This window comes from Stegodyphus dumicola, chromosome 9 (assembly GCF_044657685.1).
Source record: "Stegodyphus dumicola isolate Sdum_Otavi_A_Nest chromosome 9, ASM4465768v1".
Taxonomy (NCBI): Eukaryota; Metazoa; Arthropoda; class Arachnida; order Araneae; family Eresidae; genus Stegodyphus; species Stegodyphus dumicola.
Window position 1 is genome coordinate 28,666,576 of NC_140776.1, and position 23,804 is coordinate 28,690,379.

The window sequence follows — 23,804 nt, forward strand, 5'->3', positions numbered from 1 at the left end:
TTAAAAAGATGTTTAATATAATTTGACGTAATTAGATATATGAATGTAAATGTAAGTATTATGTGATTTACTAATGTATATTTGATGTAATTATGACACCTTAATTTACAAAAGTAATATAAGAATTCAGTAAAGATACAATTGTCTGTAATATGATAAAAATGAAAGGAAATGTATTAACAAGATTATTGCCTTAAGAATATGACAATGTACTAGGAGATGCGTAAACTATTCTTAATTAATTAGTTCTTTAAAAAGATGTTTAATGTAATTCGATGTAATTAGATATACTAATGTAAATATATTGTTTGTGTGATGTACAATGTACAATGTCCGATGTACAATGAAAGTTTGTATGATGTATGTTCGAAGTAATTATGTTATATTAATTTGCCATAATCCAACTTTTGTTAATTGTTTAATTTCATTGTAATAATTGTATACAGTGTTAATGTAATCATATATTCATTACGAAGTCTAGAATAAATGTAAAATATCTCTGTAAATGTCTTGTTAGGCTGGACTCTGATGCGGGTCAACCGAACACCCAGCGCGTAAAGCAGTGCGGCGGAGCAATACCTGTAAAAGTCACTGACGAAGTTCTCCATGTTTTCCTGTCCGTACTCCGTCCACGTTTCCCTGTCCCTGCTTTATTAATTATACGAGTTATATCGTAGTCGGTTTTTGCGATAAAATTTTTTATGATAGCACCAACTACGAGTATACTCGTAACGAGATTATTCGTAGTTGGGGGTTGCTTATAAAATTTTTGATTATTTTTACAATAATTATTATCGCAAAGATTATTATAAATTGCTGGATTATTTTTAAAGTTCCTATGTTATTTACTTTATAATTACTTACATTATACTTATATTAATTATCATTAATCTCTTGAATTGCGCCAAATTGTTGTATTTTTTTCTAATCTCCAAAGCCTTCAAAGAAAATGAAAATACTTCGAGTTTGATCGTATGTGGCGTAGGTAAAATAAAAACGTTTTACGAATTAATTCGTAGCTGAAGCCTAAACACAAACTTCGACCTACGAGAAAACTCGTGGCTGGCAGAGAACGTGTTAAAATTATTGATAACTTCTGACAGAACTGATCTCAGAAAACATTTCATTGAATGAGCCCTGAACTGAGTATGAATGAAATTCTAGAACTAAACAAATCAAATGGGTACAATTAAGATGGCGCGTAAAAGTGAAATCGTGATCTGTAGGTCCGCGCTCGGCAAGGGTTTACTGGATATCTACCAGGTACACAACCTGCCTGAATAAGGTTTTTATCTACTTTAGCTAGGTTTTAAAGACTTAAAGTATGGCATTAGAACTGATTGCTCATACTGAGAAATGTTTTCAGTGGTATATATCTTTCTAGGCATTGTAATACTTCTTTAACAATTTGAAGCAAACTCCAATGATGGAACACATCAATTAAATTACTTTTATTTAATACTAAAAAAAATGGCGACATACAAACAAGAGAAGAAAAAGCATATTAACATTTAAAAATAAAATAATAACATTCTTCGAGCGCCAACCACACGTGGCTCTCGAGCCTGCGTTTCAATATTGCCAGTAACCTGTACATTATTATTCATCCATTTCAAATGCACGAGAGATTAATAACAATATTAAAGCTGTTACAGCATCAAATGTTGTAAATATCTGCACTAATTCCCTCCCCAACTGCATGTATTTGCCTTTTTCTTCTAACATTTATTGAACCAAACTTAAGAATGATACCTTTTTCTTCTCCTCTGGAAAAATAAAATTCCTTTCCGATTTCGTTTTTCCTCCTGTTGAATCACTGAATAAAATAACGTAAATTCTTCGCAAAAGCAAAGTGGAGTAAATAGAAATTTCGTAAAACGCAGGATATCTGTGCACAAAAATGAATGAGAATTCATCATTGCAGTTATTTGCGGTAAGAACTGATTGATTTGCTGATAAATAAGTCATAAAATGTTCTATCAATCAACAAGAGGAAATTTATATAGTCAGCTTGAAAGGGAAACTTAATTAGAAAATTTTTACATTTTATGTTTGGAGTCATTGATAAACATGATTTCATGACTTGCTGTGTTTACATTTCATGCCCATAAAGGAGGAATTTTTCGTGTAAACGCGTGTTTCTGTTGTAAACAAATAAAGCGAGCAGATGAGTGATGGCCATGTTTGCTGTATCTGATCTTGCAAATACATTTAGAAAAAAAACTGCATCGCTATGCATGCTCTGGGTTGGTGTTGAAAAAACAAGTGGCAGACGTCTGCATAGTTTGACTTGCACTTTTTGAAACTACTATGACTGAAAAGAGATTGTTAATGAATTTTTTTGTGTTAAAGAGATAAATTCACTCGTTGGATCATATAAAACGATTATCTGCTGCCGAAAGCATGTTAAATGCTTACTTAAAAGCTCTACTTTGTTAGCATATTTAGAATACTTTTGCTATCGGCCATTACTTTGTTTATTCTCCTCCAGATGTCAATTTTTATCGAGTATGTGGAACGCTGAGCATAATTGGAATTGACGATTCGAACAAAACAAAATTTTCTTACGAATATTATTTGCATATAGACTTCATTATTCATAGAAATGATTAATAATAAAATTAAAATTGCTGAACATTTTCAGTTAAGATAATGAAGATCACGAGACACACATATGACATTCGACATTTCATAAATGAAATCAAAGTCATTAGCTAAGACTTTCAGAGAAGACTGCTATTGGCTAAATTTGTAAAGCATTGATATTTTGCTTTGAATTTTGCTAACGATAAATACGCGAGTTGGCTGTATGAAATTTTTTATGGTTCTCTTACGTGCAATTTAAATACACATAAGGAAGTCAGTTTCCTTTCACACTTTCTCCATGAAAACATCCGTCCCTATGTGAAATAGAGCAAGTCAGCTTTGCCACAGTCAAACAACGCGATATATTTATTAAAATATACACCCTCAGTCAATTAGGGTTTCTATTTTCCTTCCCAGAATTATCTATATTTAACAGGTTCATAATATACAAGTAGAATCTTATTTTTTATTTATAATATAGTTTTCTAGTTCATGTCCTTGTTCGTCCAAAAATGCTTAGAATTTTACACAGTTACTCAAGTGAGGGACAAAATTGCCATTCCTTTTGCAAGTTGCAATTTTCACTATAAGGTATTTCTCCCGCCATCTTAGCGTGCCTTCGTGGTGTAGTGGTCTGCACGCTGGGCGCGTATTCTAGAGAGGTGGTTCGATTCCCGGTGAGGGCGGTGCTCATTTTTTAAGTCTCTTGCTTCTAAAAAATAATCTAATGTCTCTACAGTGACGCCCAAATTATGAGGGTGGTGGATGATAATTCTCCATACCCAGAATTTTTGGGTACCCTAAAAACCCCAGTCGCTCTTTAAAAGGTGGAGTATATAAGGTATTTGTCCCGCCTTCTTAGCATGCCTTCGTAGTGTAGTGGTCTACACGCTGGTCGCGTTTAGGCCCGCGGTTCGATTCCCGGTGAGGGCGTTGCTCATTTTTCATCACTCCTGCTTTAAGAATAACTATGTGTACTCTACATCACTTTTTCAAATAAACTAATTTTATTTAAAACAGATTTAATTTATCGATTAACGATGCTCTGCAATACCTTAATCTCCAAGTTTCTTATTGTAAAACGTTCTAATGCTTATTTTTATGCTAATGTCTTCCAAAAATTGAAGAAATGACATTCGTGAAAGTCTGTATTATAGTTTTATTATATTCCGTTTTCAAACATTTGCGTCTATGAAGATTGCATTAAACAGTAAGCTGCCTTAGATTAACTCCAGTTCTTCGCTAAGTATAGCTTTTCATTATCCAAAAATTCTTTATCCTAGCTTGAAAAAGTTTCATTGCTTGCTTTGAACTGAAAAATCAAGCATTTATTAGCTAATAATGTTCCTTTCAGTAGCGATGTATATACGTGCTGTTATGAATTTTCTTACATGGAAATAATTTTAGTGAAACTATATGTAAACTGTAGTATTCTTGTATTAGTAGTATAAAAGCCTCAGAATGCAAAGCATCACAGAAAAAAAGAGAAGTAGAGGGGTTAATTCCATTTAACATTATTGGAGAGAAATCGCCAGAAGTCGTCAAGTTTGGCAACCAGTTGGTGACATTTTGGTCGGATCCCTTTGTAACTGTAATTGCATCCGGACCTATATAAATACAACTGTATCCGACCGTATATAAATATAACTGTGTGTGCCTTCCAGCTTCGAGCAATCGAAACTACTGAAACCATTTCTGGTGGACAAGAATGTATGAGAGTGGAGAGACTCATAGTTTTCAGTTTAGCTCAGTTAGCTCGGGGTATTGAGAAATTATTGTGAGAGTTTTCGCCTTTTAATGAACGTTACTTTGCCTTGCGTTCAACGTTTTTAGCACTTCGAAGTGCTAACTACTGATTACGCTCTGTCATACTAAGATAAGCAGAACCAGTAATTTTGAGTGAAAAGTTTCAGAACTGTGAAATGTTTCTAGATAATAAATTTCATTGAGCTTTCATCGGTTCTGTGTGTATTTAATACATTACGAGCTTGTACGCACGTAGCAAATTTGATAAATAATTTATATACTCCCCCTTTTAATGGGCGACAGATGATTAGGGGAACCCAATCGCCAAACCCTGGTGGTGGAGAATCATCATTCACCACCTTTTTAGTTCGGGCGCCACTGTAGAGACATTAGATATTTTGGAATCAGAAGAGATGAAAAATGAGCAATGCCTCGCCGAGACTCGACCCACTGATCTCTCGAATTCGCGTCGAGCGTGCTGAACGCTACACTACGAAAGCATGCTTAGAAGGCGGGAAATATACTGTATAATTTGAGCTGATTTAATCAAACGTTCCAAAGAGTATTTCATAATCTCAAATGTATTATGTAACATTCATTTGAACCTGAAAAATACAAAAACTGCTACTGATAAAGTATACAACAGTGGTTGTTTATAAGCTTCTTTTCCCGCTTCCAGATAAAATTCCTCATTTCCTTACACATGTTTAACTCATTTTATCTAAAGTATTAGGCAGGAATTTCATAGTTCATTAACATAAGATATTTTACTTTTTCAATCAACTGCAGGGAAAGGAGAATGAACTGAATAAGAAGAACTTTGCAAATTTTGAAGCAAGCGTCAAGTTTCAGATAAATATTTGAGAAATGCGTGCTATGAGGTATCTAGATTCCGAATTTTCTGTGTTTTCTTTCGGAATTGAATGTAGATGAAATAATAATAAAGGTAACAGACAAAATGTTAAAAAAATGCCCCTTTGGACGTAATTTAAAATCTGAAACGTTTCAGATTTTTTTAATATTGTGAATACATTCATTTTACTTTAAATTTATTTGAAAAGCTTGGTATTCTGCGTGCCAGTCAGAAGTTCAGTTTGTGTAAATGTCAAAGTGTTAATAAATATTTTATTTAGCCCCGGAGTCTTCTATGGCTTCTGAATAGTAAGTTGGTACTCTAAGTTCATCAGCCTAGCCGTATTTATGTTGCGGCAATTTGTATAAATTCCATGAATTTATATCAAATGTCAATTAAATACGGATCTGCTTGCATCATGTGATCCTCGAAAGTTTCTCTCGTAACGGCAATGCTAACAGTATGCCTTATTATTTTTATTTTTATTATTGTTAATCTTGAACTTCATGCTTCTTAATTGAAGTTAAGTTTGGTAAGTTTTCAAATAATAATATTGATTATTAACACTTTTAGTTAAATAATATTTTCTAAAGTTGCGTTACATAAAAATATCTAAGTAGTATTTCAGAGTTTATTTCACGTAGAAATTTATTTTTACAAAAAATAGGATGATATATAACAAGAATAGCTAAATTATGCGGTTGCCGTTTCACTTTTTTTTATACCATCTTTCTCTGCATTTCTTACTAATTTACAAAAAAAATGTGTTATAAATTTAAAGCAAATGTACTTATATATATGTTACCGTGAAAGACCGAAATTGGAGAATGTCAACATTCACCAAATACGTCGGTGAAAGATCGAATATTTCTTTACATTCTTGTACATTCGGACCCTCACCGGTGTATGTCGACAGTCACAGATATGCTGTGGTGTAGGTCGAAAAGAGAGGAGTATATGTGCACGCTGTCAAAGCAAAAGGAAGTGTTCCACAAATAAATGCAGTTGTAAAAGCAAGGGCCTCTTGTGCAATTCAAAGTGTTATAATAGTTTAAGTCGCTGCAATAAATGAGATTTGAATCACAGAATTTAGTAAGTTTTTAACTTCTATTATTATCCTTTCGCATTTTGAATGTACTGTGTGTTTTAAGTTCTTATATTCTTAAGTTCTTATGTTAAGTCTCAAGTGCGTTTTTTCGCGACTGAATTGACGGAGAAGAAGATATAATATTGTTATATGTTCAACATTCACCATTAGTGCATGGTGAATGTCGACATTCACCGGAATAAGTCAGAAATAAGTGTATTTGGAAAATATTTCGGACATACATCAAGCGACTATGTGAATGTTGACATTCACCGGTGAAAGTCGACATTCTCCAGATTTCGGTGTTTCACCGTAACATATATATATTGGCGTATTTTCTTTCCTTTCTCTAGATATTTTACATCTTGAAAATCGAGGGGCAAAAACTAGAGGCGTATGCCACACTGAGAGAAGGAGTAGAGAAAGTGCACGTAAATTATAGAGCAGGGATAAGGGGAGGCAAATGAGAAGCTTACCTCAGAGGAAGGATGCAAATAACGCCAAATTAGCTGTGAAATTTTAGAAATATTTTTCAAAAATAAATTATGATAGTTAACATTCAATTTTGTAATCTGTAAATCACCGTTTAACAAATTTAATTCAATAAAAAGGGTCATATATTCTTAACCATTTGGGCAACTAGTGTACTTTTTTATTCAGTTAATTAAATCAATAAATTAATTAATAATTGACTATTTAGTATTAATTTAGAAGTCAAACAACAAAAATCAGTGTTATACTTGCAAATTTTCACCAGATGAGTTTCGATGGTTTTACCGCTTTGGCAGCTGAGGATGATGGTTCGGTAAAACCATCGAAACTAGTCCTGTGAGAATTTGCAAATATAACGTTGACTTTTGTCGTTTGACTTCTAAATTAATAATTGTTCAATGTGTTATTTTATCCTAATTATCGTAACTGTTTAGTATTTAAGATAGGTAAACAAATCATTATCACATATTTTATATAACTTTCTATTCATTATCTTTACTTCATTTATGCAAATTTCAAACTTATATAATACATCTAGTGATAAATCATTACACCAGGTTGAATCTAACAACCTCTTTAAGGAAATTTGTTGAAAAATTTATGTATGTTATCTTTGAATTTAGTACGGCAAGAAAAAGAGGAGGTAAATAAATCCTTGCAAAACTTACATAAAAACTAATGCTTAATACAGGGATGGATTAAATTTATGTCAAATGCCGACGAACGGTTCGGCTGCATGGGTACATTGTTGTTTTCACCACGTTAAAATGGAAATATAAGCCTGTTTTTTCTACAGAGTCCTCCACGAAGGTGTCAGTCTTTTGGGTAAACAGCCTTCGCATTACTATACTGAATTGAACAAATAACATAATAGAAAGGCTGTCTCATTCTACGGAAAGCCAGAGAAAACTAATTGAAAAATATGCAAATTTAGCTTATAGAGGAATATATCAACAAAACTGAAGAGATGTTAAAAAGAAAGGTTAGTAAATCGGAGAGAAAAGGAAGGATAGGATGAAAAGAATCGAGGGAAAAGAAAGGATAAAAGAGGAATTGAAAAAAGAACTAATTTTTTCAGAGTGTTAGATATTTTAATCTTACAATTGAGATGGAGATATAAAAAGTTACACTGGAGAGCTTCGGATATCCAGTTTATACATGACAAAAAATTAATATCTTTGGATTTGGAGGTGTTCCAAAGATTAGGTTATGTTGAATCTGGCAAAGCACACAAGGCAAATTTGCCTAAATGGAGGGATGCTTAGATGTATTAAAAAGCAAAATCTTCTAATTTAGCATTTAAATATCCAAATGATATAAATGTTCCAGATATTCCATTGGAAATGTTGTAAGAATTATGTTAATTTTATTAACAGTTAAATTTTAAGTTAAAGTTCTTTTCCTGTCAAATTCTTAATTTCAACTTACTACTTCCGGCCAGAACGTAGTTTTAGAATCACGTCTGAATACATAATGAGGAAGAGCGGTATTTAGCCACGAAGTTCTTTGGTCTTAGCGAGAGAGAATCAGAGTTTCTGATTAACGCGCGTCTGCCTTTTGGCCACTCTCTCTATCAAAGCTGTTATTACACTCGGCCGTACTCAGGCCCTTGATAGCTTCGCAGTCATCTGGTGTTTAAGAGGCCAACTGCATTAGAAACTTGGTAGCTTCGGCTATATTTCTTTAGTTAATCTTAGTTTTAGTTTAATTCTTAGTTTCTTAAGTTCAAGCCCAAGTGTCGGCTTTGATTGTACACTCCAAGACGGAGTTTTGTTAAATCTTATTGGAATAATAAAGGGTTAATTGCCCTTTCATTTTGTTGTTTCTTGCCACACGAACTTAAGCGATTATTCGCTAACTAGTTCTTAAGATTCGTCACTTTCTACTGTAACTGAGATTGACGCAGTGAAAATCTTACAATGTGTAATCTTAAAAAACCATGCTATTTTAAAATAGTACTTGCTAAAGCAAAATCAGATCTTTTTTTAAAAGTTAATTCAGAAATATCTGTTGTTCCTGTGGCTTATCTCACTTGTCTGACAGTAACATCAGAATAAGCCCACGAAATTCATCGTGGCAAGCAGAGCAAGATTGCGCCTATCGTTGGCATGGGCCTTGAGCGCCATGCAGGTGACCGTAGCGCCCCGGGAAAGTGACGGATCCGATGGTCTCCCAACCCTCTTCCTCTAACACCAATCTATCGACAGAACTTTTGTCTCGCCATGTATTTAGAGTGCCCCCATGCTGCAAAGTCACTATACATTTACAAATTTCAATGTCTTCTCTTCTGGGATTCGAGTCCAGGCCCCTCGGTATCGCAGTAGGTTCCCCTAACCATTATACCGTCTGGGCGGAAATTCAGAAATATAGCTTAGTTCAGTCATACCTGAATTCATAAATTGTGTTGGGAATATTTTTAACGTTGCTAAATACTATAACTATGGTTTTCTTTGCAATCGTTAAATTTCATATGATATTTTTATAGCATTTGCGCACGCGAATACATATATCTGAACAAATAAACAATTTTAAAATTGCGTATCAGAAAAAGAAACCTGAAATCTATAAGATAACTGATTTACAAATGAGATTAATACTAATTGCGGAAAATATATAATATAGCATTATGACGGATTATATTTTAATCAGAATTCTTTTGAGAATACTTTAAAAGAGGATTTCTGTTTTTGAAAACATTTAATTCTACTCTCCAAAAAATCTTTTTTACGCGCCTCTAAACTTTTAGCAGAAACAAATCTGTTCTCGGGGGGGGGGGGAGAGGGGGAAACAAACCATTTTACGTATGCGGTACCCTTTACAAATGTGTCGGTAGGATTTCAAGGTGAGAAAATAAGATCTCTGTGTTTTGTGAAATGTATTTTCCTATGGTTCTCAAACACGTTTAATTTTAAAGCATAAGTGTAATTCGGCATGAGGCCGTCGAATACAGAGGGTGTTGACACATGTTTTAGACGAATTTCATCGTATTTACCAAAATATTTTACCTAAAATTTTTGTACTTTAAATGCTTTGATCGATAACCCCTATTCTTCACTATCTTTTTATATCGTAATTTCAAAAACAATAAAGCCTTTTGTAGTGTCGGAAGAGATATTTTGTCTTATTCGTCTTAAACAGCTTTCCAAAGTTCAAGGGAGATTTGTAGGTCGACGCTTGGATAATCCACTTTTTAGAAGTCTAAAAGCACAAAAATCCATGTGTGATGCATCAAAATGCTTAATAGGGATATAACTGAAGGGTAAGGGCTTGACAACTGTTTCTAGTTCCATATTTTCCAGGAAATTAACAGGAGATTATCATATGTGGCCGCTTTCTTCTCGTTGATGCAGCTCTACTGATTGATGGCACTGTGGCTAAAGAGAAAATGCTTCTTATTTGAAAACTAGGTGTAAGATATGTTCCTGATAATATGCGCAATTGATTTTAACATGTGTAAAACCAGCAACAATCATAAATCACTTCGAAAAACTTTCTTTAGATTCTTTGAACCATGTTTTAAGGTATTTTTTCTCCTCTTGGTTGATAATAATAGATCTCTTTTTATTGCAGTCTTTTAAATACACCCAAGATTCTTATATTATAACGACATTTTTCCATTTTTGTCTGCATAAAAGTTTCTCATAAAGAATTGCGTTTTGTGTTTGGCGATATGTCGTAGAGAAAGACGACGCTCGTTATGTTTTCCCTCCTTTTTAAGATTCAAATCAGCATTAATCACTTTGTTTACAGTTGACATTGAGCATTTTAATGACTTTGCTACTGTCCTTTGATTTGGCGGAGTTTCTTTTAACATTAAATAGCTTACGTTTGCAAAATTCGAAATATTCCGTCTTTTCCTTGGGTATTTTTTGGAACAATTTTTCCAGTTGAAGCCAGATTTTGACGTTTTCCTTTCTTGTTAACAATATTGCCTATTGTAGCTAAAATATCGAAAAGACATGCCTTTCACGATGTTTTATACTAACTAGATAGGAATAATTTCCTTCGGAAAGAGCACAGATATAGCCTTCCATCCATCCACTGCTTCTTTAAAACCGCCATTTTGTATGAAAACAAAACCATCAAGTAGCAGATGATAATTACTTTCAAAATATAGCTGCTGTTAAAAAACAGATACTTTCAAAATATAGCTGCTATTAAAAAACAGGTACTTTCAAAATATAGCTGCTGTTAAAAAAACAGATACATTTAAAATATAGATACTTTCAAAATATAGTGTTAAAAACAGACACGGTCAAAATATAGCTGCTGTTAAAAACCAGATGCTTTCGAAATGTAGCTGCTATTAAAAAACAGGTACTTTCAAAATATAGCTGCTGTTAAAAAAACAGATACATTTAAAATATAGATACTTTCAAAATATAGTGTTAAAAACAGACACGGTCAAAATATAGCTGCTGTTAAAAACCAGATGCTTTCGAAATGTAGCTGCTGTTAAAAACAGATGCTTTCAAATTATAGCTGCTGTTAAAAAACAGATACTTTCAAAATATAGCTGCTGTTAAAAAACAGATACTTTCAAAATATAGCTGTTGTTAAAAAGACAGTTACTTTCAAAATATAGCTGTTGTTAAAAAACAGATACTTTCAAAATATAGCTTCAGTTAAAAACAAATTTCCAAGGAGATGATTATTTATAGCGAAGCAAAATCGTCTAAAAATGTGCGAACAGTCTTTGTAACTGACACAGTTATTTAGGTATGCAGAGTAATGGTTTGCTTGGATTGATTCAATTCTATAACAGTGATCTTCACGATATGAACTAGAAGCTTCGATCCTTCCAGTACTGTGATACAAACTATTGGAAGGATCGAACAAGAAATATCTGTGTGTCAATTTGATTTGAATCCGGAATTGCAATGTGCAAGCGACCGTCAAACGAATCGAACGGTTACAGAAATTCTAAATGTTTTGTCATAATGCATTAAAATTGAAATAACAAAATAAATTGTATACCATGTAAGTTTAATTCATTTTTTAATTTGCTGTTGAAATTATCAGTTTTACAGTTATTTCTCAAGAGCAATGGCAACAATAAAAATCCTTACTGTAATACTACTTTTTTTTAGGTACTCTGTTTGCTCTTCGCCTTCTAGGACCAACATCTGGTTTCTTGTTGTCATCTTTGTGTCTGAATTTCTACGAAGATCCGTTTTGTAAGTAAAGAATATATATTCCTACGTTAATGGATGTTTGATTAATTTGGTTAATTGAAACAAACTACCAAAAACTACGCAGCCAATTTAATTTTAGAAATGCCTATGGGATATTTTTTCATAAGATTAAGACGGATTCTCTGACAGATATTTGTTTCTTTTTCATCACAACTGACCGAAAAACATAACTTTTACGAATCACCTTCACACATATGGCTAGTATGTATTTTGCACGATATTTAACTTCGTAAAAGATACTGTTTTATGCCTATTTGTCTTTAGTCTCCTGTTTTATGTATTTATTGGATAATCACATGTTTCAAAACCTCTCCGTTATTGAGGAGAGGATTCTGTACAAAATACTGTGCACTTTATTAGCCATATAAGCTGTCTGGAAATTTTCTCAGGGTGTTCCTAGTAAAATACTTACGAAAGTTATGTGCAAAAGAAGCAGTACTTGAAGTTTAGTAAACTATGGATTGTCATTAAATTAACGTTAAATTAATTAAAGTTCAAAGCAAATAACAATAGACTTCGTTATTCGTATTTTTGCATCGACTAATTAAATAATTTATTTCTTTACATTTTATTAAATTAAAGACTGGCACGCAAAAACATTATTGATATTCTTGTAGATCTGCGTTTCTGAAACCTTTTTCTAGCGGGGACCACTTTTATAAATTAAAATGTTCTGAGGACCAAATTAGTTTTTTCTTCTTCGAAAGCATTTCTTTTACCATATGTTAATAGCAGTACACTTATATTTTTAAAATGCAGTTAAATAAAATTCATTTAATTTTATATTTATTTTAATTAATAGAAGAACAGTTATATTTGTATTTTATAAGGCTATTAGAGTTCGGATAATCTTGTTAAGGAAAATAAGTAACGTTGGTACTCACATTGATGACATGGATGAGCTTTCTAATTCTTGCTCAGCTGTTCCATGAGTATAAATATAATTTTATAATAAAGTATTGTTTTAAACTTCAGTTTGAATTTGTAAAAGTATTGTGAAAGACTAAAAAAAATAGTATTTTATTTTCAGATGATCCTGGTTTTGGAACAAAAGATCCTCGTTGGATTGGAGCCTGGTGGATGGGATTCATTATCCTTGGAATAGCAATCTTCATATTCTCACTGCCTATGATATTGTTTCCGCGACGATTTCCAGGCAAGAAATTACCCTCGAACTTGCAAAAGAAAAAAGAAGAGACGCCGAAGTCACCAATTGAACAACTCAAGGGTACTCATAAATGATTTACATTTCCCGTCTACTTTTCTCTTATTAGGATGTCACGAACTCCAACAATTGAAGGCGAAAGGAAAACAATACTTTTATCTTTTTAAGAAAAGGAAGTAAAAATGGAGGTATAGCACAGAATTTGTTTGAATCCTGAACACTTGCAGAATGTATTTTTTATTAGGAAGCCGTTAGAGCTTATATGGTGGGTAAAAATAAAACGAAAAGCACACTTTTTAAGCTACTTAAAAGAATATTCTCTTACTGGATATATACATCCATAGGTAATTTATGTGCAATCAAAATTTATGATGACATAAGAACTATAATATAGCTTATAAGCTTTTCGCTGAAGTCATGCTTAAGAAATAGTTTTAAATTACCGAAAATATTCCTTATTTTAGATAATAAAAGAATTATAGCATAAAATTTATTTTATACTGAAGTTATATTTTTTTATAATATCTCTAGTAATTATTTAATGCTTAAAATAATAATTTTTTTAATAATGAACTCTGATGCCTCGAATCTGGTTAATTCTATTAAGTTTTAATTATTTTCTGTGGCAGTTTATGGCAAAATATTCGTTATTGAAACTTTTACTCAGATAGGAAGAACAGTGGTAACATTTGACCTAAATGAAGACAAGTAACTTAATTATTGATAATTCAAATGCAAAAGTCTTTTGAGTTACTTTAGGATTAAATCTAATCATTCAGCGTATACCAAATGCTTTTATAAGTCACACATTTCAGTTTATCGTAAATGAGATATTGAAGCCGTATTTTATATATTTTTATACGTTATTAATAAATGCGTATGTTTTTAGGACGCAGGTTTCCTTAACTGTTTTAACTTTCAGTATTATTGGCCTATAGTGACATGAGTACTAAAGCTTACTATAGTACTAACTATATTACTACTTACTATAGTGACTTACTATAGAAAGTCCTCCACGAAGGCATCCCTTCCCTTAGGCAGATAGCCCTAGTGTGTTTTGCCATAATTAAATACACCATACACACACCACTTTTCTGCTCATCTCATTATTGTGGTTTTGTTTATTGTATGCTGCTGTAGAACAATTTGAAGAGTTGCGTTTTTTATTGTATAAGATAAGAGTAACAACAAGTAATATAAAAAAAATTAAAGTCAATTCGTACTTAGTTCAACAAAGAAAATTTTTATTTTAGTTACTTTTTATTAACATTATTAACATTTTTTTCGTTTCTAATGTAATGGTTGTTTCGAATGTAGCGATTTGTGCATTTACTCTTCTTGGTGCTTGTGAATGCTGAATACGTAGTCTTTCTTGGCGAGCTTCGCGTTATTCTTGAGTTTCATTTGCTGCTGTTAGTGTGTGTCTACGACGTAGATCTTGTAATCGAAATTTGCGTTGTTCTTGAGTTTCATTTTTTATTGATAGTGCATGCCTTTATCAGCTAATAATCGAGTTTCACGCTGCTCTTGAGACGCATCCTGTAATTTTCGATTTCGTTTAGCTAAGCGTTGGCACTTTTCTTCTTTTGTTTCATTTGCAAGCTTTTTTTTCTGTAATCGTCACTTGCGTTGTGTTGTAGTTTCTTTTCGCATTCTCGTTTGCGAAGCAAGGGACATGCTCTGAAGTTGTGCTTTATTTTTATCTTAATATTGATGAGGAACTTTTAGCAAACATCGAATATCTATCTCTCTTCCATTTCGTGAAAACCGCAATGTGCACCCAGTTCAGCCGTACTTTTCGTCACGGCTGATATGATGATCTAATCCAAAACTAATGTTCAGAAATTCTCATTCGTTGTAATAGGCTAGTTTTCCTGTATCTCATTTTTCCATAGCTGCAATATTGTCTTTCTTGACTGCTGGACCCAGCGAGGAGAATAGTGACGTCAGTTGTTATCTTTTCCTTCCTTTTATTCACACTTCATTCAACTGTAATCGTATTGAATTTCTAATTGATTATGAACCTGTATAAGTTTCCTTCTTTCTCTAAATAAAATGTTCACAATATTTTAGCTCTTCAGCTTCGTTCAGCCTTTAGATGTGTACATCAATAAAATATTCAAAGAAAATTTAAAAGGATAATGGAATACGCGGATGTTAGAAAGCTAAAAAACATTATGGACGTCAAACGGGATATACCAGTTTAAAAATGGTGTGTGAGTGGGCACTAAAAGCATAAACATGAAATCAATCCCGACATATTTCAAAAGCCATTTAAAAACACAGTATACCTAACCAGCTAGATGGAACGAAAGATGATTATTTATTTATGGATCAGAGGTGGTAAGGATGGTGAAGATGAAACGGAATTCGATGATGTGCCTGAGGATATAAAGAAAGACAAATACGACGAATGTTTTATGTTAGCCGATAGTAAAAAATTTTAAGTTCATAAATTATGTCATTTCATTTAAATAAATAGCACTTAGGTATACGTCAAAATATAATTATTGTATGCTTATCTTTTCATTATTTTGAAATCTATCATTTTTGTACCATGCATATAAAGCGCACCCGTAAATTTCGATCTTAATTTTTGCATTAAAAGTACACGTTATACGCCAAAATATACGGTATTTCACATTTTACAGATAATATATATATAACAAAATACAATGGCTGCTTTAAAAATAATTGGCGACCTCAAAACTAACTATTCTAGATTTGGTGCTCTCCCCTAAATTCATCTCTTCTCCCAAATTCGAGATTCTTCCATATTATGTAACAACCTAAGATCATAGCTTAGAGTACCTTCTGCATGTACTTAGTATAAATACTCTTGCCACAGAAATGCCAATGAACTCTTGCCAATGAAATAAGGGAAGAGCACTAAATTTAGAATTTTTAATTTTGTCGCCAATTATTTTTAACGCAACCATCGTATTTTGTTATACCTTACATATATATATGATACAGGGTATCCCGTAAATGTTGCGATGAACTTCTGGGGGAGGCAAGGCACATTATGAGGATTAAGAATTGCATAGGAACCCATGCCCAGAAACATCATTGTACGCCGCCAAGGAAGACTTGTACAGGAGAGTGCTAGTGGAAAGTTAGGATTGCCTCATTCGGGGGAGGGGGTAGGAACCATACGAAAAGCATGAAACGCTATAGTAACGGAAAGCTTGCAGACATGCACTTATTGTATGGAATGGTAATGGACGAACCGCTGCACGCATTTATCGAGAATGCTTCCCCAACAGACATCAACCATACCACAATTTGTTTGCACGTCTACATCAAAATTCGTGCGACTACGGGAGTGTAGGGAGTGTTTGTGCTGTGGAGCCATCGAAAGTGTCGTGTTTCCCCATCCTGCTTTTGTCTGAAATGGATCTCGTGGCAAGTCTCGCCTGCGCATCTGCTATAGTCAAAGAAACTCTCGGTGTGTTTAAACATGTCCGGCATGTTTGGCGTCTGATGGTGCAAACTTCGACCATTTGTTATGTGCCCCACGGAGCTCTGCATATGTGGCGAAAGTGGTGACCCTGATCATTACATTTCTGACTGTAATCTAACAGACGGTAAACATCTGATTAAGCCTAACAATAATCTAATACCATTTAAGAAATACGCAATAAAGAACAGACACCTTAGGCGCAAAATCAGAGACGTTCTTATACATATCCAAGTACTCGGACTGGATATTTGTCTTATCTAATGCTTATTAATCTCCATACATTACTAAAATATATATATTTATTTTTGAAAATTTATTGTTCCAATAATTTCATTTTTCTATGCAGTGCTGATGGACGGGATCTCCAAAACTTGCCTTAGAAAGGACATTTGTTCATATACTCGTATTTAAACTTTTGGAAGCATCAGATGTTGAACGTTTCAAGAACAGTCTTTTCTCAGTATGATCTGCGTAGACTATTAATACCAGAAATCAGTTATCTCAGAAAGTCCTCTCAAGGGTTTGATGGTAAAAAAGAGGGGCAGGAGATCCTCGGACCACCCCCTGGGATGTTATTCCTTAAAATTGGGGTGGAAACTTTAGCAGTTACCTGGGTTCAGCAATACCCCAATTACCTGTAGTACTACGGAGGTACTAACATTCAAACTGTCGTACACCATCTGTATTCATGTCCAATAAATGTTTCAAATTAAAATCTCTTATTTCCTTTCCCATATTCTATATCTGCTACCACTTACTCCTGACATTTCCGGGCATGAGTTCCTATGCAATTCTTAATCCTTATGATGTGTCCTACCTCCTCCAAAAGTTTGTCGCAACATTTACGGAACACCTTGTAGATACTCGTGACTGCTTCATTACTTGGGGAAATGGTTTCGAAGGTAGTCACTTAATTCCTTTGATTACTATTTAAGGTAAAATCTTGTAGGATATATCTTTAACTTTTATTGTGAGAAGGGCCGCCCAGATGGAAAAGGGATTAGTGACTCTGACCGCTCTAACATAGGGCCCGGGTTCGAATCCTGGAGAAGATATGGATGTATTTGTCCATCCCTTCATGAGGGGCAACGGAGATTCACATATTATGTACCTCCATAATAAAATGACCTCTGCTTTCGGCCCTAATAGTGGCCAACGTCTGTAAACAGCCTAGTTGCAGCATTTGATAGAAAATTTATAAGGAAATCAGTTTTCCAATCGATAAAACACATTTGATCAAATTTTATATTCCAAGCATTTAAGCTGTAAGATTTATTACAATAAGAAAGACGGATCTTTATCATTACAGTAAAGGCTACAACGGTTTTAGTTGGTTATTGTTGAGGGTTATTGAGGGTTGCATCAAATGTACAGTTTTATTACCGAGGTTTATAAAATGAATTTCATAAGAAATCTCTGAGTAATTCTTTTTAAATTTGAGTTTCTTTATATTTTAGATAAATATTAGTTTTATATCACCATATTTTAAAATATCTTCACCTTGAAATTTATGTATGTACTTTTTAGATATGGGCAAAGCTATGAAACGACTAGGCAAGAATCCAATTCTGATTTGCCATTATCTTGGAGGAGTCTTCCGTTTGAACGGCGTGGTTGGCTATTACGTCTTACTACCCAAATACATGGAGATGCAATTTAGGGAATCAGCTTCTAAAGCCAGCCTTTATTCAGGTAATAATTTCGGAAAAAATTTTTATCCAGGTTCATGAATAAAAATTTTATGGTTTATGTAAAGTGTGGATTAAATTGGTTTGAAATGCTGAAAATGTTCTCTAGTTTGAAAAATAATTCAATATACAAATATTCAATATTTTAAAACAATATGACTTAAAACCCCACGCCCGTAAGAAAACTGAATAAATTTTTTTTTACATTTCTGTTGGTTTTAAACAAAGCACTCAGTATTTTACCAATTGACTTCTAAGTGCAATGCCTTCTCTTCTTCTTTTTATCCATTTCATAAAAGATAGGAACGGTTTCAGTTTTATGAAAGTTAGCTAGCATTTAATTTAATGTATTTACAGTACCATTTACTTGAAATTAATCAACATGCTTCACAGAAAGTTAAACTATCAGTATTAAAGATCTTTTTTTAACTGATATCCAAAAAATACGTTTCCTGTTTTTGATATCTTATTTATAAAAGTGTTTTTATCTTATTGTATCACCTTCTGACAATAGTGTTTTCCAGGATTAATATTGTTTTAAATTATCAACAGACTGAAAATTATTATGAGCACACATGTGTGTTCGGACTAACCGTAATTTTAACTTAAATACCTAATGTATATAAACTCAATGTAAAATGAAGAGTAGATTGTTTTAGTACGATCTAAGTTTAAGAGTTCTGTGGCATGCTTCTTCGAAATCTTACGTAGACAGTAACCTTTCTCTTATTTTGAAGATCAAAAGTACATCATTTCATCAAGATCCTGATAAAAATGTAGATTTGTTTGAATTAAAAACACGTCGGCACTTCTCTTTATTTATGTAGATATCAAAACAATTATACTGAAGTAAAACATTTTTGCCTTCAACAACAGCGTCGTATTTTGTTTCCTAATGCCATTCAAAAAAGACACTGATTTTCTTAGATGTCGTTTAATGTATATGCCATTTAATAACGTCATTTAATGCATTTTATATCAGCAGAAGATAATAATACTCCATACAATAAAAGAAATACATTTAGGCATTGTTTTCGATAACACGTTCTTTCCGAGTTTGTAGATTAAACATTGCAATTCCTGATAGTTTATGATTTCAAAGAAAAGTCTTTTAATGCTGTTCTAATTTAAGGCTACTAGATTAAAATTCAGTTTTGCGGTTATTCGATTATATTCCAAATATTAACTCATAAACCTACCTTTCTTCTGTAATTTCTGAATGCTTTTGCAAAATAAAAAAATGCACATAATATAATCATGTAGGCAGTATAAACTTATTATCAACTAGAAAAAAAATGCTACACTTGTGATCAAACTTCAGTGGTTTGTATTATTCTTTGTGTTTAAGTGCTTAGCGCTTAATATCGAATACATAAGCATACTTTTTCTTTAGTTAAAATGGTCTAATAGACATTTCTGATGGAATCTACATACGATTAAAATAGTCTGATTTATTATTGTTGTTTCCAGTCCCGTGGTACGTGAAAGCCCAAACCATGTTCAAATGACCCCGCTGCAAAACAGAATCACAAACAGATCCCTGCTCAGTCAACAACTGTCCTGGAGAAATGCCCATACAATCCTGGAAATAAGCAGGAGAAGCAGAAAGGGAACAAATTCAAACAGGAGAAGATTTTTCCCTCTGCGCAAAGCTCATGAAACGAAGGTGTCCTCTACGAAATGCTGCCAAGATCTTCTGAAAGTCTGGATCTTCTGCACTGCACAGGAGGCAGAGGCTGTTTGCTACGTACTAGTGGTGAACAGGAGAGGTTTGGCAGGTCTAATTCATTTTAACTCTGTGAAAAGATTTAACTTCCCAAGGACACACGATAGTGGTACTTGGATCAAAGAGGTCACAACCCCTCTAGCCAGCCTATTAGCGCCGTCGTTTGCAGGCATACCCACATATGACGATATCCATTGGAAACACATACTATGTTTCGTCTCGTTCAGCCAATCCAACTTGGAAATAATATTTTGACCAGTATTGTCCATGATCTTTAGCCAGTTCTTTAAATACTGGATGGAGCTCCTGCTGAACGTAAGGATCCATATACTGTCCCTCGTAGAGCTCAGAGCATAGTCGGGAGAGCCACAACAATATGTTCCGATCTAAAGGCGGAACAGTGGTCAGCAATTTTGATGCTGATGTTAATATCGTTCTCGGAAGTGTTACTAAACACGCCGCTCCCTGCTCTACCCGTATCCAATCAGCTTCCATCTGTATAGATAACCAATGCCTGGTCAGAAATATCATTAATGACTTCAAGAGCCAACTGCCTGTGTAACACTGGAAGTTAACTATGCTTGATAATACCAGACATCAAATCCTCACCGAAATCAACGTGTTTAAAAGAAGTTAAAATGTCTAAAATCATATTCTGAGTTAAATTATCATAAGAAGTAAACTGTGTATTGAATGTAATACTGACTTTGTAACTAATGCTATATAAATTTTACGAAGAAATTGATTAGGATTAAAAACAGTTAGAAGTAATTTCAAGCCTTAACATCACATATTTCGATAGGTCCTGCCGGTCTTGTTGGAATGCAACTGGGAATTCTACTTGGTGGAATAGCAATACGAAAATTCAAGCCAAGACCCAGAGTAATGACAGGTGGCATTGTCATAGCTGAATCTTTCAGTGTTATTGCTCTTGTCGCTTGTATGTTTATTACTTGCCCTCTTTATCAGATGACTGGAACCAGTTCTGTGGCAACACCGCAGTAAGTAAATCTTATGGCTTAATATATTGTTGTTGCTGTTATAAATATTGATCGAAAAACATGAAATTTACTTAGGAATAATCACCACCATGATCTTTTAATTCTTAATGACAAAATGGCGCATGAAATCAGCAGTCATCCAGACTTTTCTTTTTGATTCTCACCTCTAAGGCTTCGTTCACTTTAAAGTTTAAATTGGTGTTCTAAAATTCCGAGTTATTAGTAAGCAAGTTCGAAAGAAAATGCGTACTATATTTTATCGCAGATACAACAGATATAACATTAATGAATTCCGAAGTAATATATATTTCAAGTTTCTAATTTAACAACTATGTAAGCCTAAGTAATAATAGTCTCTAATAAGTAATAATAATCTCTACTAAGTAAGAATAATCCAAGTAATAATAAAAGAAAGAGTCTGTTTGTGTGTGTGACTTTCGTTCGCGCTGCGCGTAAGCTAATAGACCCACGGCTACGGAATTTGGTACATAGGTGCATCTAGACAAGAGCCAGTGCACCTCGAAGCAATTTTTTCGAAATTCGAATTAGATATTTTTTTTTATGTTTTGTGACGAAATCGCGTCATTTTGAGACATAACGGGCTATAGGAAAGCGAGATTTTACTCTGCACACTCCATTTTCACATCGTCACGAAACGTAGGCACTTAGTTATTTTACGAACTTAAAATAAATTTCGTGTTTCAATAAATCGATTAAATACGAATTTATTTAACAAAGGGATCTTAACACCTTTTCAACGGGATTTTTTCTAAAAGAGTTTATTTTTAAAAAAGTACAGTTTATTTTTCTTTGATTTTTGGACACGTTAAACTTTCATCCTTGCGACTGCTTTTACAAAAAGAATTTTGGAAAAATGATAATATTTTGTATTTTTTAAAAAATTTTAAATGAAGCTTCCGAGTACACTTTTCATGTCTCACATCTTTACAATTGTGATTTTGGCAACAATTTTCCTTTCTTATTGTTGTTGGTAGATTTTTGATGAAATCGCATCATTTTGAATAGTTTCATTCTTTTAGAAGTATGGGTTTGGCAATAATTTTTCATCGTATTTCTTATGTCACTGTTTTTAAGAGATTGACATATTTCATTGTCATTTTTTATATATATACTACATTTTTATTGATTTTTTGATTAAGTTGTTCTGCAGAGTAATATTCTGTACAGTTTTTAATGTTGGTGTTCCAGTTTTCAATGCTGGTAATGTTTTTAATGTTTTGTGTTCCCTTCAGGCATTTTTCCGGTACATTTAAAAGCCAGACGAAGGCTGGCCGCGTAGCGGCTAGTTAAAAATAAAAGTTTAGGAACTAAATGCGAAAAAATTTAAGGGAATGTTTTAACAAGTAAAGACTGACTGATTTTACCAGGTTTCAAAATGTATGCTTTTAGAATTCTAGTAAGAACGTAATGGTTATTTCTAACTTTAAATTTTACGAAAGGTTGGAACCTGAGTGTGGTCCTTATGTGCTTTAATAGGGTATGAAATCATAACTCAAGTTTTAATGCGAATTGAAATGCTTTCATTGTCTTCTGTTCAGTGGATATGCTGCATAACAAACATGAGTTAAAATTCAAATTCTCTGCTGTTTGGGAGAAAATTAAAAATAAATTAAAATAACCACAGAAAGTTCCTTATTTTTTAAATATCTAAGCATGCAGAGATATTGGTTTTCATCTAGAAGAAAACGTGAGAACTCAATTATGCCTTCACCGGGATTCGAATTAAGGATCTTTCATTTGCTGGCTGGACGTCCTAAAACAGGGCAATGCAATAATTCATTTATTATTCCCTCTTAAAGGAAGACAACTAAATCCAAGTGAAGCAGAATTACTGTGCACCACTTTTTTTCTGCGGACATTACTGTGGAGCTACCAGATTTTTCAGAGCGATAAGCATGAAAAAATAGCGATGCTCTCACTGAGATTTGAGCTAGGGCTGTCTGAGCTTTTCGACTGGCAGACGGGCATTCCGTTATTTACACCCCGACTGCGAGAATAAGATAATTCCTTACAGCCACTCAAAGGCTTTGCTTACAATAATCTCACTGAATTATACCTAGAAATGTTAGCAATAGGAAATTCGAAATCATCCAATAAATATTCACTCTTTAAGCAACTTTAGTACAGCTAGCATCCTAAATATGCAGCCGACTCGAATTGCGCTGGATATCAACTGAGGAAATTTGCTTCTCGTTTAAACGTTATTCGTATAATTCTAGAAGGGGTTAAGCAGAAACAAGAGAATAAAAGATAAGTAATTATTATATAATAAAGAGAAAGTAATGTACTGGTTAAATAAAATCGTATATTTTTACTGAATAAAAAAATTAGGAAAGCATCTAAATTAAAAATTTTAACTTATTTGGGTTTACTTTATATTATATTTTTAACATGTACACCGCGAAGCACGAATCTTCACCAATATTTCGTAATTCTGAAATTCATTCAGCTATCACATGCGTTGTTTATATATGCTACCTCCTGCGCCTTTTTCACATGCTAAAATATCTGATATGGACGGCACTTGATTTCCTTGTACGGCTTATTAAATTATGCATATTTTTTCCGCACTCGATGCATATTTTTTCCGCACTCGCATTTAAACTTATTTTCTTGAATTTCATTAGACACATATTTCTCATTCAATCAATTCAGTTCTCACTAAGAATTGTAAAACATAGAAAAATTAAATGGAGTTAAAAATGTTTAAAAGAATTATAATTAAAATTAAAGTTTCTGTGCCAAAGCAAGCGATTCAGCCAGCGTAGAAAGATCAAATTT

The 23,804-nt window shown here is 33.3% G+C and overlaps 1 protein-coding gene across 2 annotated transcripts in view; it reads left to right on the forward strand.

Moving 5' to 3' along the window:
• Nucleotides 1-23,804, forward strand: part of LOC118189267 (solute carrier organic anion transporter family member 74D-like) — a 79,137-nt gene that overhangs the window by 35,196 nt on the left and 20,137 nt on the right. For both annotated transcript variants that reach the window (XM_035359846.2, XM_035359847.2), the window contains 4 exons: nucleotides 11,855-11,941; nucleotides 12,990-13,187; nucleotides 18,115-18,279; nucleotides 20,804-21,002. In XM_035359846.2, coding sequence (XP_035215737.2) covers nucleotides 11,855-11,941; nucleotides 12,990-13,187; nucleotides 18,115-18,279; nucleotides 20,804-21,002 — 649 coding nt within the window. The remainder of the gene's footprint in view (nucleotides 1-11,854; nucleotides 11,942-12,989; nucleotides 13,188-18,114; nucleotides 18,280-20,803; nucleotides 21,003-23,804) is intronic.